The 21,838-nt window shown below is 40.8% G+C and overlaps 1 protein-coding gene across 6 annotated transcripts in view; it reads right to left on the minus strand.

The window, feature by feature from the left end:
- TMEM266 (transmembrane protein 266) overlaps positions 1 to 21,838 on the minus strand; it is a 193,240-nt gene that overhangs the window by 38,107 nt on the left and 133,295 nt on the right. For all 6 annotated transcript variants that reach the window (XM_075132987.1, XM_075132988.1, XM_075132986.1 and 3 more), the window contains 4 exons: positions 17,929 to 18,002; positions 7,035 to 7,091; positions 4,490 to 4,628; positions 2,926 to 3,041 (listed from right to left, as the gene is read on the minus strand). In XM_075132987.1, the coding sequence (XP_074989088.1) occupies positions 2,926 to 3,041; positions 4,490 to 4,628; positions 7,035 to 7,091; positions 17,929 to 18,002 (386 nt within the window). The remainder of the gene's footprint in view (positions 1 to 2,925; positions 3,042 to 4,489; positions 4,629 to 7,034; positions 7,092 to 17,928; positions 18,003 to 21,838) is intronic.

Here is a 21,838-nt window from a genome sequence, read left to right on the forward strand (position 1 = left end):
CCCTGAGTAAGGATGACAGGCTTCCTTCTGAAATGGTTTCTCCTGGGCACCATCTAGCCAAATGCATCCCAAAATTTAGCTTTTGTGAAAATAAAGCTTTCACCAAACCTCAGATCAAGAGAAACATTTCCCTGAACTAAAATTCACTCTTCCCATTCCAGTGAAGAGAGATTTTAATTAAAAAACAAAAAGGAAAATAAAATCATTATCCTGCAGTGTCTCAAACTAAAGCCTTTAGCCTTGTGCTAGTGTATGAGAACCTAAAAGTGAAATGTCACACACTCAAAGAAAAAGGGACTGGCTTATTCTTGTTGTCCAATGTTAGAAAAATGAAGGAAGGAAAACACACGCACAAACTGTGAAAAATTAGCTATAATGGGACTAATTCTCATTTACTCTAAGACCCTTTTATACCATTCTGTCAGGGAAAAGGGGCCTCACCCATGTTAAGACAGTGAGAGAGAATAAGGCCCAATACTTTTTAAGTTTTCATAGTTGAAGGAATTACCCGTAACATGGATACGGAAATGCACTTGTTAAAAATGGATGATTTTAACCTGACATTGTCCCTTTAGGAAAGAGTGGCAACCAAATAGCGTGGGCTATAAAATTAGACACTGGAATGGGATTCAGGAAATTGTAGGTTCAAGTCCCCGCTCTATCACTGCATGGTCTTAGTCAATTATCACTTCTCTCTTATCTCTGAAATGGTGTATAGTGGGGCGCCTGCCCCACCCTCGCAAAACAGGGGTTAAAAGCAGCTCTGCAGAGGGCTGCGGCTGGGAAAAGGAGTGAAAGCAGCTGAGGGAGTAGCTGACCGCAGGTGTGGCCTGCCCAATCAGGCCACAGCTGGCTCTATAAAGGGGCTGTGAGCCAGGAGCTGAGGGAAGTCTCACTCTAGCCCTAGAGTGGGAAGGACCTAGCTGCCTGGGAGAAAAAGGTACCGGAAGCAGTGCAGTGCTAGGGCAAAGGGGGCTCTGGCCTGGTAAACCCCCAGGCTGCAGGCCTTGGTGAAGACTTACAGAGGTACTGGGGCTACAGAGGTGCAGCCTGGGAATAGGCAGAGGCAGCTGGTCCTAACCCCTTGCCAAGGATGAGTGGCCATGACAGACTGCAGTCTGCCCCAGTGAGTGGGGGCTAGATGACAACTGGCAGTAGCCACTGAGGCAAGGTGGATTTAGAGGGTTGGGGGCTCCCCTGGGAAGGGAAACCCAGAGTAAGGGGATACTGCTGGGGGCAGAACCCTGAGGTAAAGGGGCACTGGGGTCCGGGAGGGACATGGGGCCTGAGGTAGGCGAGACACCAGCCAGCAGAGGGTACTCTGGAGCTGGAGTTGCGCTAATTCCCAAGACGACCAGCAGGAGGTGCTGCGCTGGTGAGTCTTTAGCGATTTGCTACATGGTGATAATATTATTTACCTACTTAACTCACAAAGGCATTTGAAGGATGAATTAGTTAATGGATGTGAAGTTGTGCTAAGCATTGTTACTAACATCTGGAACAATTAAGGCCCCAACTCTACAAAGACTTACACATGTACTTAAACGTAAGTAAGTTTTGGGAAGCCTGGGGCCTAAGACTTGGAAACTTGTTAAGGCTGACGTTACAAACCGTGTCCAAACAGAACTATGAACAACAGACTATGAAAAGAACAGGCACTGGAAATGTCTTAACTCAGACTATCCGCACCTCCCCTTAATGCAATGAGAGCTACATTTGTCAATCCGTGATCCTAGAGTACTAGGAGACCTGGGCTATGGCCAGTCTACAGCAGCTAGAGACATAGCTATGGCACTGCAGCTGTGCCACTGTAGTACTATAATGTAGATGCTTCCTGCATTGATGGAAGGGGTTTTTCTGTCTATGTAGTTAACCAACTTCTCCGAGAGGCAGCAGCTTGGTCAATGGAAGAATTCTTCCATTGACCTAGCTGCATCTACAGTGGGGGTTAGGCAGGGGTGAAAGTAAGTCTAGGGACTTACTGGTACGGGGCTGGGCTAGGGCCGGCTCTGGCCCCCGGAAGGGGCGGGGCCTTGGCAGAAGGGGTGGGGCTGCAGGAGGTCAGAGCCAGCTCTGTCCCACCCTGTAACGGAAAGTGCCTCCTCCCCCTCCCTGGGGTAACAGCAGCAGCTGGGGGCTCTAGCTTAGGGCTTAAAGGGCCCTGGGTGGTAGCCACGGCTGGAGCCCTGGGCCCTTTAAATTGTTCCCAGAGCCCCGCTGCCGCTTCCCCAGGGCTCTGTCAGCAGGGCTCTGGGGAAGCAGTGGCGGGGCTCTGGGGATGATTTAAAGGGCCCAGGGCTTGGCCCTTGCTACCGCCCCGGGCCCTTTAAATCACCACCGCCCCAGCCCCACCGCCACTACCCCAGGGCTCCGGCAGCAGGGCTCTGGCAGCAATTTAAAGGGCCAGGGGCTCCAGCTGCTGCTGGGAGCCGCAGGCCCTTTAAATTGCACCTGGGGAAGCCGTACTGGGGCGTACCGGCTTACTTTACCAAAAACTAGGTAGAAGCTGCTTCTGCAGCATTTTTGAGTTGGTCAAAAGAGTCTAATTGATGTATCGATAGTTGAGAAATTAGTTATTGACGTTATTCTCTTCCATTAAAAATGAAAAAAAACAGTTACTATCCCCTTAAAGGTACACATACAGGAGCAAGGGGAAAAGACAACCTGTCAAACAACAAATGTTTGTTTGAAGATCCCTACAAATGGGAGGTAAGGATAAGTACAACACAGGCTGCAATTACCTGAAAGTTGCTAGAAACTTTAGCATCCTAGAGAGTTCTAAAGTTCTATTCATCTTTGAATAGAATTCCTAGTAATAATTTTTCAAACCTCTGACCTTGGCAACTTATTTGAGCTATTTCAGTCTTTACAAAACCAGTGTCTTTGACAGACAATATGTAAATAAAAATATAATGGAATTTTTACCCCTTGTTCTTGGCAGATCTGGGTTAGTCTTTCTAGCTGCTCATCTTGAATGACCTTTGCCTTCTCATATTGATGAATCACCATCTCCATCTCTACTTTCACTGGCAGCACATATGCTGGAAAAAACAAACAAGTGCTTGAAGAAATTCAGCAGTAGTTTAGCTTATCAGAGGAGATGTCTGCATATATTTTAAAACCAGAAGGAATCATCATGATCTGACCTGACTTACTGTCTAACACAGACCATAGGATTTCACTCAGTAATTCCTGCATGAAACACAGCAATTTATGATTGAACTATAGCATTTCTTTTGGAGAAGGAATTCAATCACCTGCAACCACAAGATCCCAAGCTGCGAACCATCACTTGAGTTACAGGCAAAACTAGAGCTGAAATACATTTACACTAATGTAGATCTATTCCAGCACTTATCACAGAGCCTCTAAATGGCAGGTCAAGAGCATTTTCTGCTTTGTATTCCGCACGTCCCGATAACATTTGAAACATATGGCTGTGCACCAGCTTCTAGGAGAAGAGCTATTCCAGAGCCCTACACATTTTAACATAGACTCCTAAATACAACTGCAGGAAATACCTATATGAGGGAAATAGACTAAGGGTGAGAGTTTCAAAGATACAAACAGCAGTTAAGCACCTAACTCCCTTTGCCTTCCAATAGGAGATGGATGCCTACCTGCCATTTATGCCTTTGAAAATCTTCACAAAGTCACAGTTAAGGCCAGCTCACTTTGTTCAGGGGACTATGCAAATTTTACTGTTTTTCTTGATGTTCTTCACAACCTGAATCAGATCCTGAACTTTGGTCTCAGTACTTCCCCGTACAGGGCTGCATACCCTCCCTTTGGAACTTGGGAGTCCTCAGTGTATAGAACACAAATGCCACTGTGACATGCTCTTTCTCTCACAGAAGCAAAGTGATCCTGCCTTGGCCTCATTCATTTTGCATTCCTCTTCCCTGCGTCCTGGAATCCCATACACTGATAGTAAAACAATTTACAGTTTAATAATAGATCTGACTGCCCTCCACCTATGCTAATAGCCCCTTCCTTGAATTCTTGTTTTCATGCTCAGATACTGCTCCTGTTCTCTGCAGTCTTAACTCTTCGAGCTCCTCGCTTCTCTCCAAGTGCTTGCCAATGGAGGCATGTCCTGGAATCCTGGGCAAAACAGGCCTGGCACACAGCTAATTATGCTCAAATTAATAGATTAAACAGATTTGTGGAAAACTTTCTGTGGGGAACCTCCAAGATGCAAAGAAAGCATGGGGAATCAGACAAAGTTATACCAGAGGCAGGAACTGAAAGTAGACTGGCACGATAGAGGATGCTGGGGGTGCCAAAGAGCAGCTGCAAGAAGGATTCATAAAGGAGCCATGGAATTAATTCCTATTCTCACCAGTGGGAGTCGCAACACTGTTCATTCTTTTAAAATTTAGAGGAAGGAGAACAATAAAGATATTTTCTAAAACCAATTCTGAGTGTTACAATCCTTTTCTTACCCAACCAACTGCTTCTCAAGACAGCAAGTTTAATCACCACTTACCGTCAATAATTCTCTTAACTCTCCAAATTCTCAGAGTGATAATGAGACTGATGGCATCCCAAGGACTGCTCGGGCCATTTGCCACTGTAGAGGCCACCATTGGAGCCAAGGATAAAATTATTACAGCACCATCAAATACCTAAAATGAGGGAGATTTTTAATGAATAGCCTTTTCAAACCCTTTCTAAGGGTCACAAATCCTCCCACCCTCCTTAGTGATCTTGGAAGGCTCTTCAATAACAAAAGTGGTGCAGTTATAAACTGTGTGTGTTTTGAGGTGAGGTGAGCAGGCCACAAAAAAGCTGCATCCTCTGTATGCTGTGAAGCAGAACTCCTTCGTGACATCACCTGCAGGTTTAGAAGTGTGGGGGAGCCATGGCCAGGGAGGTCTGCAACTAGTCCATTGGCCAACATCTCCACGTAGAAGTGATGCCCCAAATGCTATTACAACCCAGGAGCTGTATTATTATTGCTATTTATTACCAGCCACTAGGTGCGGTACAAACACAAAATAGGGCACTGTCCCTGCCTGAAAGAACTTGCATTTTAAAAAGATGTAGGGAGAAAGAAGTGGAGTAAAGGGGCACAACAAACAAGTAAAGTGACTAGGTGGCACTTGACCACATCTTAGTAATTCAATGCTGGGATAGTCTGTTTGTCAGAGATATAAAGACTATCCCCAAGGACTCCATGACCGTGTTATTATAGCTGGCTAGCTTCCTGTAGGTGTCCTGGCAAACGTGGATCTTCAGGAGAGATCTGAATAAGGAGAGGTTAGTGGCCATGGGGAATCAGCTCAGGAAGGGCAATTCCATGTGCGGAAGGCAATGTGGGGAGAAGGCATGGAAAGGTTTGTGGGAGAAGTGGACAAATGACATGTCAAGGTTGGGATCATTGGAAAAGCAGAGAGAATGGAATTGAGGGCAATGCTAACAATAATGCTTGGGCTGGCCCACCACATCCTGGAAAGGCATAAGGCAAAATTCTGTGCCCCCCAGCCCCTTTGGAAAGACCAAGCTCAAGGCCCATTTACTCATGGTTTGCACAGGGAAACTGGATGTATCCCACTGTAAGCAACAGACATCAAGAACTGAACATAAACATAATCCACTGGAAAGATGCAAATAAGTTGTAATCCTCACTGGCACCATCTGGAGGATGCTAGAATATAACACTTCCCTTTAAAAAGTGAAATGAAACTGTTGAAATTGATGTTTTGCTGGATAATATCAAGTGCCACCTGGCTTCCAACCCATACTGTGTGGCTCACTTGGAATATGCAAGTCAGATAAAATGGTTTGAGGTTTAGTTATGGAAGATTTGCGCACTTCTAAATGTGGCTTTATATGTAATGAAAACCAGATTTCCTGTCCTCTCCCGCAGACCATTCAGTTTATTAGCTCTACATTCCATCTAATCCCTGTTTCTATCACAACAATCCTATAATTACTGAAATTATAATGTACATTAACTACTGTTGCACTTTAGCTGTGTAAACTCTTAAGTAATTACCATTTTGTTAGTTATGTACATTAAGGACTTATCTACTCTTGGTCAGAACCATAATAGCTACAAACATGCCTGAACACCGCTATTGCTAGCAGGTTCCATTCATGGTCTCCTTGGCAAGTATGGACAGGAGTTTGTTTTCTGTTTATAAAACTGTGACAGATTATTTGTATGGTGGGGGATTAGTCTATTCCTTGTGTATACTACAGCCAGAATCAAGTCTGGGGAGTGGGTTAGCAACACAGTTAAAAAATCGTATTGCAGACGATACTTAATGTCCCCATAAATGGGCTATTTACTTGGAATTTCAGGGTTTTCATTAGAACTAGTTTGAAAACTGATTTTTCTCCCCCATAGAAATTTTGAGATTTTGATTTTTTTTTCCACTCTGGTTTGGGAGGAAAAGCCAATTTTTTTTTTTTTTGAAACAAAAAAAATCCAAAGTTTTAGTTCTGAAAATATTAAAATAGGACATTTCAACATTTTTGAAATGTTTTTTCCAAAAATGATTTTTTGTTGAAATCTATACAATTTAGTGAAAATGTTTGGTGTTAAAGTAGCATTTTCCAACAGAAACTCTTTTTGATGAAAATTTTCCTACCAGCTCTAGTTTTAGCTTGATTACGGAAACATGGTTAGGCCTCATCTACACTACAAATTTCAGTCATATTGTTAACCAGATCCTCAGACTCTGTTATCATTATAATGTCGACAGGGATCATATAATCACAGTTTAACTCTCATGGGTCTCAAAAAGAAATTCTTATCCACACCAGTCAGCAAAATCACACAAAAACTGCGATAGAAACAAATGTGTTTAAAACACTGTTCTAACCAGCATCGGTCTGATACTTCCCACTGTGGACAATGTTTTAATTTGCATCTAATTTCACCTTTGTGTGCAGGGAGTAACATGCATAAATCTCTGACAGTGTAAATGCATCAACTCTTATAGCTAAAGCACACACTGCAGAAATAGTTAATTATTTGTACTTTGCCATGCTGAAATACAAACAGCATTGGCTGTGGTACTTACCTCTATTTTGTTTTCAATATAATCCCATATACCGAGAACCACAATTCTCAAAATAGTCTAACAAGAAATATTAAGAAAAAGACAGCAATTTATTATAATTTGCATGACACTCATTCAGAAATCTCCTGGAATTAATAAGACAATTAACCCCTACATGCTCCTGGGCTGCTGTTCTCTCTGTTCACAGCAAAGGAGCATTTCCTCATTTTAACGTCCCAGGGAGTCAGAGTGCAGGGAGGAAAATGTCTGCACCCACTCTCGCTATTAAGCAAACGGCATAAGGTTAATGTATTTAGTTAGAAAGGAGGAATAATAAGCGAACATACCATGAAACAGTGATGAATTTCTATGAAAATTCCAACAGCATCTTTCACATTTTTCTCTGGTGTTGGTGTTTTTAAAAGATCAAATTAAAAATTACTGTAATTTCACTCACACAAAAGTTAGGGCTCCATTCTGCCTGTGGCAGTGCAGAACTCAGATTAAAATGTACTTTACACACAAGAGAAGGATTAAAACATAGATGTGTGGCTTGTAAAGTACCCCAAAATGTTATTCTGCATGTCTAAAAATAAAATTAATCAGAGAGAGCTTGGTAGATATGTGAGAGAGGTGCCCAGGCCAGGAAAGGAGTCGGAATTTTGCAGGAAAAAAGAATGAAAATGGCTGTGAATATACATGTCTTCTATTCATTCCAAATATGAATATATTAAAAAACCAAAAACTCTGGGTTTATGCTGCTACCACACTTTGAATACAATAACAGTAACGTAGACACAGAATAGCGTTGGGTTCTTCTGAATAACACTGTTCATACGCAAGAGCCTGATTATCCACTGCCTTGCACTTTCTGTAGCTGTTTTCACCTGAACAAAGTGAGTTGAAACTGCTCCAAAACAGATGGGTAGCCTTCTATACTCACTTTACACAGATATAAATTACTACACTGGCTGCAAGGCACTGCATAATCAAACCCAGAGTTTTTAAAAGAACAATACCAGTAGTTCAGTGACTACACAGGCAAATGGATCGGCTAACGTGCACTTAAAAATAGCTCACACACAGCATGGGACATCTGAGTCTGTTTTACTGAGAGGGGGTATGCCAGTCAGGATAATTAGTGCGATTACCCTTTTCCCCTTTGAGAAGTGTTATGGGACCTTGAACTGCCATCAGGAACCAATGCTGCTGCTGATAAACTTACATATATAAATTACCTTTTCATCTGAAGGATCCCAAAATGATTAACAAATTTAGCACACTGATGAACCATTCACAGGGTCACTACATTAATCTGTTACACAGCCGCCTGTGGGGCAAGACTGCAACTGTCTTGAGGGGGTCATTTAGGGATCTGGGGCAAAAATAAGGGACAGTAATTGGTCCTGCTGTGAGGGCAGGGGACTGGACTCTATGACCTTTCAAGGTCCCTTCCAGTTCTATGAGATAGGTATATCTCCATATTAAGAAAACAAACAAACAAAAAAAACCCTTGTTCAAATGGCAGAAAGAACTTCATAACATTTTAAGGTTCCATCTAAGGAACAGCTCCTCTAACAATTCCACGCTCAGCAGTATTATGTGGGAGCATGAACATGGGAGTAAATTCAAATCCTGGTGTGGCGCTGAAGTCAACTGGAGTTGCAGGTGCTCAGCAAATCTCAAGATCAGGCCCTTAGGACATCTGAATAGTCCTGCACTTACAGCATTTTCATTACACGGCATTCCCATTGAAAACACACATTGGTTGACATTCTATACTTGTCCTATAAGTGTCAGAGTTCTCAGTCCCTGCTCCAAAAGAACAAGGATTTGAAAAACAAAAAAAGTCAAAAGCCCTGACCCTACCAGCTCCTTTCCAGAAACAGAATCAAATCCTGGAAGGCATGTATAATGGAAGATTTGTTTCTCCTGTAAAAATCTGCTGAGTTTCTGATCAAAAATTTGCAAAGAAGGTTTCAGCAAGTAAGCTAAAAGCCAGGCAAAGTAAATTCTGCAGCAGGCTGTTAATAGGAAATTTAAAAGGAAACATTCCTTCATTTAAATCTTGGGACACATTCTTCCCTGTTGCCACTCCATTGACTTCAATGGAGCGACATGAGGGATGAGTTTGGCCCATTTTGTCCTATGCTTAGAAAGTATTTGTGAAATTTTAAGTCAATGAGTAATTGGAGGACTGCTAAATAGTTAGCATATACTCAGAAACTGCTTATGAAATGCATTTCTTTTTGCCATGGACAGAATACACAGACATTTATCTTTGGAATAATAAGGTATATCCACTACAAAGAGAATAAACAGCAGAACTCTTTGGCTCACAACCCTGAATATGGGTTGTCTGAAACACTCTATTGAGGGGGCATAAAAAAGATTTTTCACATAATGTAGTTGCTGCTTTAAGTCCTCTCCGCAATGTTTTAATCAGGCTGCAATACTGTCATCAAGGGGTCTGGCTAGCTCATTTTAAGGGGCAGCCAGTCACAAAGGCTTTTTACCTCTATTGTGCTGGTGTGAATAATTATTTGACGGCTGTTTCGTGGTGTATTTGTAACGAACTGGTGGGTCTTGGTCCAGTTTCTAGATGATAGGTATCCACCCTCACAATCAGCACCCTTGTTGATAGTCTCTGGACAGAGACCAAAGGAAGAGCAACTGTGATGTCTGCCCCAGCCTCTCAACCTAGAGGCAGAGTCTCCAGAACAGAATACAGACACATGGGAGGGCTCCTGTAAACAAGCCTGAGAGCTGCTTGTTCTATGTACAGATGCCTTCAGTCTTCAGGGCTGCACCTTTCATCAACAGAACATTCATAGAATCATAGAATATCAGGGTTGGAAGGGACCTCAGGAGGTCATCTAGTGCAACCCCCTGCTCAAAGCAGGACCAATCCCCAACTAAATCATCCCAGCCAGGGCTTTGTCAAGCCTGACCTTAAAAACTTCTAAAGAAGGAGATTCTACCACCTCCCTAGGTAACGCATTCCAGTGTTTCACCATCCTCCTAGTGAAAAAGTTTTTCCTAATAGCCAACCTAAACCTCCCCCACTGCAACTTGAGACCTTTACTCCTTGTTCTGTCATCTGCTACCACTGAGAACAGTCTAGATCCATCCTCTTCGGAACCTCCTTTCAGGTAGTTGAAAGCAGCTAGCAAATCCCCCCTCATTCTTCTCTTCCGTAGACTAAACAATCACAGTTCCCTCAGCCTCTCCTCATAAGTCATGTGTTCCAGTCCCCTAATCATTTTTGTTGCCCTCCGCAGGACGCTTTCCAATTTTTCCACATCCTTCTTGTAGTGTGGGGCCCAAAACTGGACACAGTACTGCAGATGAGGCCTCACCAATGTCGAATAGAGGGGAACGATCACATCCCTCGATCTGCTGGCAATGCCCCTACTTATAATCCCAAAATGCCATTAGCCTTCTTGGCAACAAGGGCACACTGTTGACTCGTATCCAGCTTCTCGTCCACTGTAACTCCTAGGTCCTTTTCTGCAGAATTGCTGCTTAGCCATTTGGTCCCTAGTCTGTAGCGGTGCATGGGATTCTTCCGTCCTAAGTGCAGGACTCTGCACTTGTCCCTGTTGAACCTCATCAGATTTCTTTTGGCCCAGTCCTCTAATTTGTCTAGGTCCCTCTGTATCCTATCCCTACCCTCCAGCATATTTACCTCTCCTCCCAGTTTAGTGTCATCTGCAAACTTGCTGAGGGTGCAATCCACACCATCCTCCAGATCATTTATGAAATGTTATAAAGTGTTAAGTTAAAAAATTGTACAGAGGTCTTTTTAATCATGCATTAATTTTCTGCTTTGTGGCCATTTAGCTAGGAGGGCATGGTTAATGTGTCTTAAACACTGTGTGTATCCAAAACATACACCTGCAGTGTTCTCGGTACACATCAGCCAATGCTTATTAATGTAATTCCAAGCTAATATCACCCTTTCTCACTAATCCCTGGCCTTCACAGAGAACACATGTTGGCAACACGTTTCCATGGTGGTTGCTGAGAACTCCTACACTCAAAAAAGCGTCACTAGACAAATTTCCATATATAGTATTTTGAACCTGTCAAGTGAATGATAAATAGAAAAATACTGGAATAAAAAAATGTTGGTGTTATTTACAAATAACATTTTAATTTTTTTCCCCAAACAATCAAACATATTTCTTGGGCAAACAAAAATATATTTAATGTGATATATTTGTACAGTGCATTTAAAAACAAAATCTGTGGCAGGATCTGAAAGACAAAGGAGAATAATGATTAGAACATCTTGTTTGCATAATGGAAATGGAAATGAATTAAAACTGAATTGTGATTATAATATTTACCAAAGTTTAAGCATGAACTCTAGCGATATGATACAATGCCACTTAAACTGGTCTCTGTAAGAAAAAGGCAAAAATGAGAAAGGCTTTATTCTGTTATTTATGTATAGACATTTTCTATCATTATAGTATATGTGTACCTGTAGATGTTCTGTTTTACAGTGCAGCTGCCAAGCTACATTGCAATTTTGATGCGTAAACTTGAATACAAGCATCTAATACACTTGTGCATATTACCTTTTGGCTTAAAGGGACATTGCCAACTTGAATTATTTAAAATTGAAAAAATTATAAGATATTCAGTTTGTGGTACAGCATCTTTTAAATAGAACACCCTGAACTTATAATAAAAAATTCCTTAAAAAACCCAAAACTTTACAAATGTTTTTACCTCTGATGTTTGTAAATGTGTTTTCATTAAGACAGGAACTGAATAACTGATTACACAATAAGTGCTATCAAATGCAGAAAGAAACTGGAAAAATAATTGCAGTAAATTATTTTCATTACAGTAATCTTAGGTGTTACTAAAAGGTATAGTTTTCAGACAGATAGTGTCCCCTTAACAATGTGGCCTACTATTGTCAAGTAAAAAGAATTAGCTCTCTGCAGTGGTACTATAATTTTTCTATCTAATTTGGTAGGGAAACTTGGCTGAGGTCTTTGCTGAGCCAGCCATGTGAATTCCCACAATTTGCATAAGTTAGCCTACTGTGAATGTACACTCAATAATTTTTTTACATACTTTATTCCTTGCACGGTTAATATATAATTTATTACTCTGTGACTCACTGGGTCAAATTCATCGCTACAGTAAAGAAACCAAAAGAGTGAGTGAAGGGATGTATTTGGCCCATCAGGTTTAGGTAAAGGAGAGAACTATGTTTAGTTCAGCAGTACTGTTTGTACTGAAAGGGGAAGATTGAGGACAGAGGAGTGTGGGGGAAAGAGAGACCTTTCCAGTCTCTGGTGTAGCTCTCCCCTGTCCCCTCCCCCCACCCAAGCATTTATTGTTTGCTGGCATAATTACTCTGAAAAGCAAACTTTTGTTTTGCAATGCACTAGATTACTCAAAATACCTGGAGTAAACCTTTCCCAAGAAGAATACCTTGTACTCATCTGTGACACAGCAGGGAGGGGAGAGTATTGACCTGGGAGTGTTTTTTTTTTTTAAACTTCAAATATGTTTAATATGGAAAACCACAGAAGATGGTTTTGTTACAGCTGCACATTTTTCATGGAACATAGATGCAATGACACGTTGGCACCTGGATCACCGCAGCACAGCGAGGAGAGTTTCACAGGACTGTCTGCATTGGGGATGGGAGACTTCCCTTGAGGGAAGATACCTGAGCCAGGGGGTTGGGGCCAAGTGACACCTCCTGCCCGGGAAACTGGACAAAGGCTGGAGGAGGAGCTGGGGGGAGGCTGGGTGAGATGGTTGGCGTGGGTTTCAGTTTGGAGTTGGCTGGGGAAGAGGAGGGAGCCCCAGGTCTGGGGTTTTAATCTCCCTGCCCTCCCCCCCGCACCAGAAGGTCCTGACTGTGGGGTCCTGTTTGTGCCTACAAGCTCAGGTTTGGACTGTGTTCCTGTTGTCTCTAATAAACCTTCTGTGTTACTGGCTGGCTAAGAGTCACGGTGAATTGCAGGAAGTGGGGGTGCAGGGTCCTGACTCCCCCTCACTCCGTGACATCATCTATGAGAGTTTTATCTCCTGCAACCCAGGTCATCCCACTAATTACTCATTTCAAACACTGTTTAGAAGTGTTTTAATTTACCTTTTTATGGGCTGACAGTTCTTAGAAGTGCTTCCCCAATTATTAGTACCTACCATTACCATACCACTGGAGGATCAGGAACATGTTATCTTTAACCTGACACTCAGGGTTCTACCACATGGGTATCATCTCATTCAGCTTCTCGTCAGTCAAACTTCTAAAAGGAAAAGGAAAGAAAAGGGTAAGAGTTGACTACATCTCACACACTATTAAAATAGTACAAAATATTTTCCACATGCTCTGCATTATAATTATTGCATTCTATTGTACAATATATCCACAATAATTAATAATTAACTGCAATAGCAGAGTGACACCAAGATTGCAGGCATAAACACATAAATTCTCTAACACTAGCAACTATGTTTTCTTTTCTTTTTCTTTTTAACCTATATTACATAGTATCTAAATTCTACAGGTGCATTCAGACAAACATTCCTGTAACATGCACTGTACCAAGTTTGTCCTTAGAATATAGTAATTGAGAATGACAATGGATTCTAAACTCAGAATTCTAGATTCAGAACTGTTTTACGGACATGGCTCAGTGACCTATTTGCTGACATCACGCTACCTTGAAGCAAATATGAATTTGATACAAACTTAGTCTTTGACTTTTCTACATCAGAAGTTCCTTCTGGTCACGTTTGGACCAGGGGTTTTATCTACATCCCTGATGAATGGTGTAGAAGATGCAGGAATCTCATCAGCAGCAAGAAATCAAGCTTGAAGAGAGTCCAGCTGAAGCACCAGTTTAGCACACTGCATGGGTCAGAAATGTTCTTGAGAAAAAGGGATTGAGATAAGAGGGATGAAACTTTAGGAAGGCTTTGTGCTAAAGTCCTATCCCACCACAAAATCCTATGGTCTCCTGAATCCACCTTGTTGTATAGCGACAAAGTTGGATGGCTGAGCAGAGATAGATTTCCAAAACATTAGAAGTTAAACTTGTGCACTCTATTAAAGACTCCACAGCCAAAGTTTAACTGATTTTTTTAAATATCAGTTTATAAAATCCATGTAATTTTTTCTAGGTTTTCCTCTGCACCACCTGTTCCCAAAACCAAATGTTATCAATATCAATTCTTCTTAACAACTCCCCCAATACACATACATGGCCAACAATCCAGCACACTTAAGGAACCCTACGATAATAAAACTAGTATGCATAGGGAATGGAGGAAAACATTCAGAAAGGTAAAGTTCCAGTTCGTTATGGAAGAATCATATACTTTTCCATTAAATTTTAATTTTTCTATACTGATAGGTTGCTTGAAACATACAGCATTTAATAGAGAATTATATTACTACTATAGGATTTTTTAGAAAAATATACAGAAAGGATATTATTTTCTCTTAAATTCTATAGGTTTTTTCCCCCAGTAATGTCTACAGAACCATATTGGCTTAATTCTAATTAAATTCTGTAGGACTCTCCCCTAAGACGTTTTAATCTTCCTAGAGATTATTATGAAGGAGGAGTACAAGTATGAGAGACTACAATGAATATTTTTTGTTTATATGTAATTTGAGTGATATGTTTCATTTTGTCCTCTTTCTCTTCTTAATGCGACAAGCCAATTAATACATTTTAACTCAAACTTAAAAAACCCAGACAATTAACACCTTAACTACTGGAACCCCAAACCCTGCTGAATGCTTTCCCATTCCAAAACCTTTGGGGAAAAAAAGACCCTGATTTAGTGTGTACTTAATTTTAAGCATGGGAACAGTCATGTTGACCTCAATGGGAATACTCCTGTGACTAAAGTCAGTAGAGTGGTTACATGCTGTGCTGAATTGGGCCTATATAAAGCAATGAAACAGCGGAGTACTACAGGCTAAAAAAGCCCACACCTGCAGGCCTCTCTCACAGGAACAGTCCCATTATCTTCCATGGAACAACTGGACTGAGCGAGGGCTACAGAATCTGGCCACTAATACCAAAGTCATAAGATTATTTAAAATATATTCAGACCCTACGCCACTTACCAAAGTCGATGCCAAGTCCTCTGTCTGCCTTTTCTCATCCAAGTATAATCAGGGCTGGTTTTACCCTCTTGATATGGTGCAATCCTGAATTAGCCTTGACTGCTGCTTTTGTTTTTTGCCCCAATATCCCTCTGACATTCTATCTCCTCTTCTGTCTTAACATCTGGGTATTGTTTGGTGTACGGGCTTGACATATGTAAACAGACACTAACAGGCAAAGCATCACAACCAGTAAATCTAATTTGAGCATTTGCAAAAGTTATATGCACGTCACTGAAAAAAGATATTGTGATATGTTGGAAAGTTTGCGGAGACTAACACGAGGAGAATATAAAATTAACACATTGCAGTAAATTCAGGTTAAGACTTGTGGCTGTAGCAAAAGTGTAAAGATAGAAGGAAAATGCTCGAGGAGTAGCAACTTAATTTTGTTAGTGGCTGCAAGTACCTGGCACATTTGTCCACTACATTTCAATCAAGCAGAAAGCCAGCTCTTATTTAACTGTAATGAGACAATAAAATGGGTGTACTATAGTTAAAGTTGCAAACGTTATCCATTATAACCAAAGATTTCGATCAATCCACAATTTTCCAAATTTTGAGCACAAGTGCCTTTGTGTGGTTTGGGGAAAATAGTATTATAAGTGATGGATCATACTCAACAGGCATCTGATAAGGTCTAATCAATCAAACGAAACCCTACCCTCTTTGTGAAATCATTATACCATCTCTCTGCCTAGCCTGGTCTGAACAGTGAATGATTGTAAAAGCCTCACTGAACCACAGAACAAAATTCTTTTCTATCCACCCCAAACAAAGACAAATCACTCACATGAGGAACAGGAATTAAATAAATGTAATGAAAATGCTGTAAGAGATCCTCTGCCTTTTTCACGGCCTGCAATTTCCGGAGCATTGGACAATAGTCTGGAAATTCTAAGTGTTCATTTTAGATGAGAAAAATAAGTTTCTCTTTTCTATTTTGATGCTAATCATCACAATGTAAACAGATTTGTTGCTGCCCTGTTAATCCAATGTTGTAGAGAACTATCTCCAGCAAAACAGCAGCAGCAAAGGTGAAAAATTCACTCTTCCCCTTTCCCAGTGGTTCTCGATCTGTGGTTTATAAAGTGCTTTCAGGTGGTCTGTGGAGCTGCTTCTGTCACAGTGGTGAAGTACATGATGTTTGCTGCTATTATTAGCACAGTCTAGGACTCTTAAAAGTTTCCAGAAGCTTGATTGATGAACAGAATTCCAAAAATCCTAGCCGCTTTGTGCGCCTCATATGGCTACTTCATGTCTTTATTGGTGCTATTTTTTTTAATGTAAATTCAAACTTTGGTCAAACGGGTGAATGAAATTCATCAATTTGGAAAGACGGAAGCAAACTGCAAAGTGGGTCCCAACAGGATTAGAACAAGGGGTACTAAATGCAGTGAGGGGAGATTCACTCCCAATACCCGTATTGTCCTAAACACAGAGAGAAGAAAAAATACAATACAGACACAAAATGGGGATGGAGGGTAGCCAAACAACTTTGCCTATCATATTCAAAATAAGTTTATCTTAGTATTTATTTATTTCTGAACCATAATCAGTAGGAAAGGTTTGGACTCAGGATATGAAAGTGAGCAAAAGTGTATGGTTTAGGGTTGTGTGTATTCATTGCTTAAATTTGGTATTTTTTTTAATCCATTAATAGAACCATAGAAATAAATGGCTGTGTAATATAACTAACTACATGTCCAACAAGAGTGGTTTGCAGCATCAGCTGTGACTATCAAGGCTTCTGCTTTTTCTCAGGTGAATACTCATAACCTTTTAAGCTAAACTGAACTCTTGGGTGCAGCCTCTAACTTCTGTTTTATTTGGATGCAAATCCTTTCCCCTAGCGAAACTAGAAAAATATTCTTCAGGTCTGTAGATATTCCAGGGAGTCTTCTGACATGGCATGGATGTTGGTGTAATTCAAAAACACACAACCACGTAATAGGATTTTTGTAACAATATGCATAACATGTCCCGGAGGAATAATCCAAATTGCTGTTTTGGAAGCACTTTAGATATATTAATAGTTCAACACAGATGACAATTTTTTGGAATAAAGTTGCAAACTATAGTGAATTACTTCAATTTAGTCATTTATTGTATTATCAATATGGGCTTTTCCAATTAATGAATTTATGCAATTATGGTACAAATACACATTTGCACAGAAATTCACCATTGTTCAGTCTTACTTTGTATCTAATTTGCTGTATTTAATTACTTTCCTATACAGCAGTAATATAGATGGATGGAAAATATTTAGAAAAAACAGAGAGAGCTGCTTAAGTAAATCATGAAAGGACATGATTAATTCTTATTCAGAACCAAGCTTTGTATAAGATGAAGTCTTGGATTTCTTATTACAGCAAAATTCCGATTGAGGCCAATGAGAAATTTCCTGGAGTGAGACTTCAGAGCCAGGCCTTTTCCCCATCATTTAAAGGGACTGATTTGGGATGATACAGGTATAATTATCTCTCCTCACAATTTTGCTCTTATATTTGTATGGCAACATTCTCCCATTTTTCCCAGTCCATTCTAATTATCTCTAATAAAGAGAACGACTGTCAATACAAACAAGATCTTTTGGTTTTCCAAATATGAATGGCAAAAGTGGACTTATTTTATTTTTAAAACACATCATGTTCCTGCTCCTATTCCTATCATCAAAATTCCTACTGACATCAGTGGGAGCAGGACTGAGTCCTGCATCCAAATCAATTGTGTTTCACCACGCATTTTACATACCTCTGAAAAGAACACAGACAAGATGACTAGGCTGATCCAGTGAATAATTCCTGCAAACTGTGATGCACTTGAAACTGTAATTAACACAATATAATGAAGCATAATTTTAGTACCAGGTAGCAACTTATATATAATGGTGACTAGTATCATCACCACTTACATTTAGGAGAAGCAGATCATTTGAAAAACTATAATGAAAATATAACAAAGGGACTAGATGCAATGGAACATGGAGCTTTACCCTCTTAAGTTGCTCATTCAATCAATTCAGGTCAGTAGTGACCATAAAGTTGTTATCTGATAGCTGTTCAGTGCCTTATGTAAAATCAGTACGTGATCTCACTCATTGTTCCCAGGTGACATTGTTCACAGTTGCCAACACCACTAAAACCTACACTAACTGGAAGTCTCAGGAGAGAGGCTAAGGAATGAATGGGTTCATCCCAGTTTTCTGTTTTGAAATTAGGTCACCTTGGTGGTAAGCCACCTGCGGATAGGAGGCTGCAAGTCACTCCAGTAGTGAAACATGCAGTTGGAGCCTCTGAAAAACAAAGTTAGGAGTTGGAATAAGCAGTGTGGGACAAGTTACTCCAAGACAATCTGAGAAAGGAAAAATACTCCTTAGGAAGGGACTTTTGTGCCACTCTCCTCTCAGCCAGTTCTTCTTGGTGATTGTGGAGACCCTCCATTCCCTTTCTCTAGTAGAGGTTTTGGAGGCAGTGGGTGTCTTGAACCCTAGTCCATAGGGCTCTTAGGTGCTAATAAGTTCCAACCCACCAACCAGTGTTCTCCTAGCTACTGTCAGAATAGAAGCTGACCTCTGTCAGAAGACTCCTATCCTGGGATCTAATTGGTGGAATGCTGGGGGTCCTGACTGGTCCTCAGTTTCTATTTAAACCAATCTCAGGAACAAGAAATTTTCCATGCAACTGGGTTTCCCTTGCTAGGGACTGCATCCTCTGCAACACCTGCTCCTACTGCCTGATCTCTTGGTAACTGGACCCTGCCTCCTGACTCCCACTTTGCCCTCTGACCTCCTGGTATCTGACCCAGCCTGACTTCTATTCTGACGACTAGGTCAGACCACCCACATCCTAGTTGGGGCAGTGGGCTGCTTGCGATGGAGATGAATCACAATTCTATCAAAAGCTGTCTGCCCAGTTTGAAGCCCTATAGGAAAAGAGGAACACAGGAATGACATTGCAGGTCAGATTCTGCATCTGTCCTATGTGTGGAGCTGCTACAGAATCAAATCTTTGGTGCGCAATACCCTGTATTGTCATTGTTCCAGGATATAGGGGCACAAGTCTGATTGGCTTTACTAGGAGATGAGACTAAATCCTGTGCAACTGAAAACTTAAGAGTAAAATTTTATAAACTAACAAAAATAATTAGTCATTATTCCTTTAAATAATTTTTTAAAATCTTTAAATTTATTCTGGAAGACCAATAATTGTTTGGACCAAGATTTTCAAGAACAGATGCATGAACATAGACCCCTTTATCCATATTAGGCACCTAAGTAAGTGGCCTGATTTTCAGAACTGATCGCTTATTCAGGTGTCTAACTATGGAACATATTGGTCACAGGTTTCACAGAAGAACAAGGCATCAAGTCCCTGCCCCACTCAGAGTTAGCTTGATTCTACAAAACCAAAATGAACACCTGCATTGAGACCAGTATTAGAAATAGCTTGGAGAACCAATGTAATTTTTAACAATATTTGAATACAATTGAGCTGGATTAGAAAAATGTGAAATATCATCTGACATCAAACCACCTAATAAAGATGAATTGCTCACAGAATACACATACTATGAACACATTTAACTCTAAACTGTCAATGCAGGTTCAAAATAAAGAAAAATGTATTACAGGAATGAAACCATTTCATACAATATGTTTCAGTAAGCATATAGCTGTCAAACTGCCAAGTTTGTCTTTGTGTTACCCCACTGAGGACCACTTCATTACCATGCCAGAAAGATTCGGGCCTGGGCTGTCTATAAAGGGTTAATGTACCTTTGAGACATGGAGGACTTTCTGGATAAGTTCAGCTGCAAGGTTATCTGCACATGGTGGGTGTCTAGGATGAGGAGAGCTTTGTTCACATAGCAAAGCAGAACACTGAAAGGTCGTGTTCAGTACATGTATCAAAGTTCATATGCCTGCAGTCTCAGAAAAAAATGCAAAGACGACAAGAAATTCTACCCCCAAACCCTGTGTGCCTGCCCAGGTCCTAGGAGTTTGTCTACAAAGGATCAAAACTGCTTGAGAAGATAGGTTGAATTACTGCACAATGGAAAAGTGTTTTGGGCATCTTTGTGTGCATGAAGATGCCAGGTTGTAGCAGAATAATGGGAGATAAGGGGGATTAGGATTCAAGGAATAACATCATTTTAGTTGCCACTGATATTCCTTAAAATATGGTGTCAGTAGAAATTGCCATGTATGGTACCAATGAATTTCAGCAGTCACAATTATTGATTAATAAAAAAGAAATAAGCAGACAATACTTTAGATAATTTCAACAACACGCTGCTTAAACAATAGGGCAGTGCTGGGAAATGGGGGAATCCATTTGTGGGGAGGGTTCTAATCCCAATCTATTGACATGCAGTCTTCCAACTGCCCCCTAGTGTGCAAGCAAGGTATAACATATGGGAATTTGGGGTGGGGCGAAATGGATTTCTCAGATTGCAACATGTGCAGCAAAGACTGCTAGATATACTGCATGATGGTGACACAATTAAAGCGCCCGAGTAGTATCAACAGTAAACAGTTTCAAAGAACCTTCCAGGAAAGAAGTTCGTGAACAAGAGCTGAATCAATGTATCATGAACCGAGCTGGCATTCCACCACTCTCAGTTGCCTTCTCTTCCTTAAAGACATCCAACTGAACATACAGACTTCCTCACACTGAACTGTAGAAACAACACGATTGTTTCAGAAACAATGTGAGAACACTACATTGTCCAAACTCTAGTGGGGCACAGTCACAGTCTACTATTTGTGTGAATCTGGCTTGTTGTAGAAGTGCAGCCTTACCTCTGAATTTCTTGGGCTTGTAAACTTTTTTTAAAAAAATTAACATTCTTAAAGAAAAGAAGAAAAATCAAACAAACCAAAAAAACAGTCAAAGGCTACAACTTATCTTTTTTTTTTTTCGTAGGTTTTCAGTACCTGCAGCTCCCACTGAACTCAAAAGGGAGACGGGGTGCTGGAACAATTTTTATAGTGGCGGTGCTGAGAGCCATTGAACTAAACTGTAAACCCTGTATATAACTGAAACCACTTCAAGCCAGGGGGTGCAGGAGCTCCCTCAGCAGCCCTAGTTCCAGTACCTGTGAAGGGAGCTATAGAAATTCAGCACCTCTAAAAATCATTAAAAATCATTTCCAAACATGCTGCAATTCTCTTCTGAGCTGTCACACTGTTGTTTAAACACTGTGAAATGATCAAACCCTTATAAGAAATAAAGCCAAACAAATTCCCACTAAGGCATGGTTTCATCTTTATATTCATTTTCATTGCACAGCTATACAAGTACTTACATAGGCCCAGATCCAGCAAACAGATACATGCAGGTGGATTCTTGCACCTGTGTGGAGCCCCACTGATTTCAATAGGACTTCATGCAGGTATACAGATGTACCTATATTTATCCAATCGCAGGAAAAGGGCAGTAGTAAGTCACTCCCACCACTATTGGAAGTGGTTTGGCAAAGAGATGGAGATGCATGGTCTAGAGAGGACAGGGAGCCAAAAACTAAAGAATTCTAATCATGGCTCTGCTAATGAACCCCTTCTCTCAGACCCTGGACAAGTGACTTAATCTGCTTTCATTTCTCCATCCACAAAATATGGAGAACAGTGCTTCCGTACATTACTGGGGTAATAAGAGATTAT

This window comes from Caretta caretta, chromosome 10 (assembly GCF_965140235.1).
Source record: "Caretta caretta isolate rCarCar2 chromosome 10, rCarCar1.hap1, whole genome shotgun sequence".
In the NCBI taxonomy this organism is placed as follows: Eukaryota; Metazoa; Chordata; order Testudines; family Cheloniidae; genus Caretta; species Caretta caretta.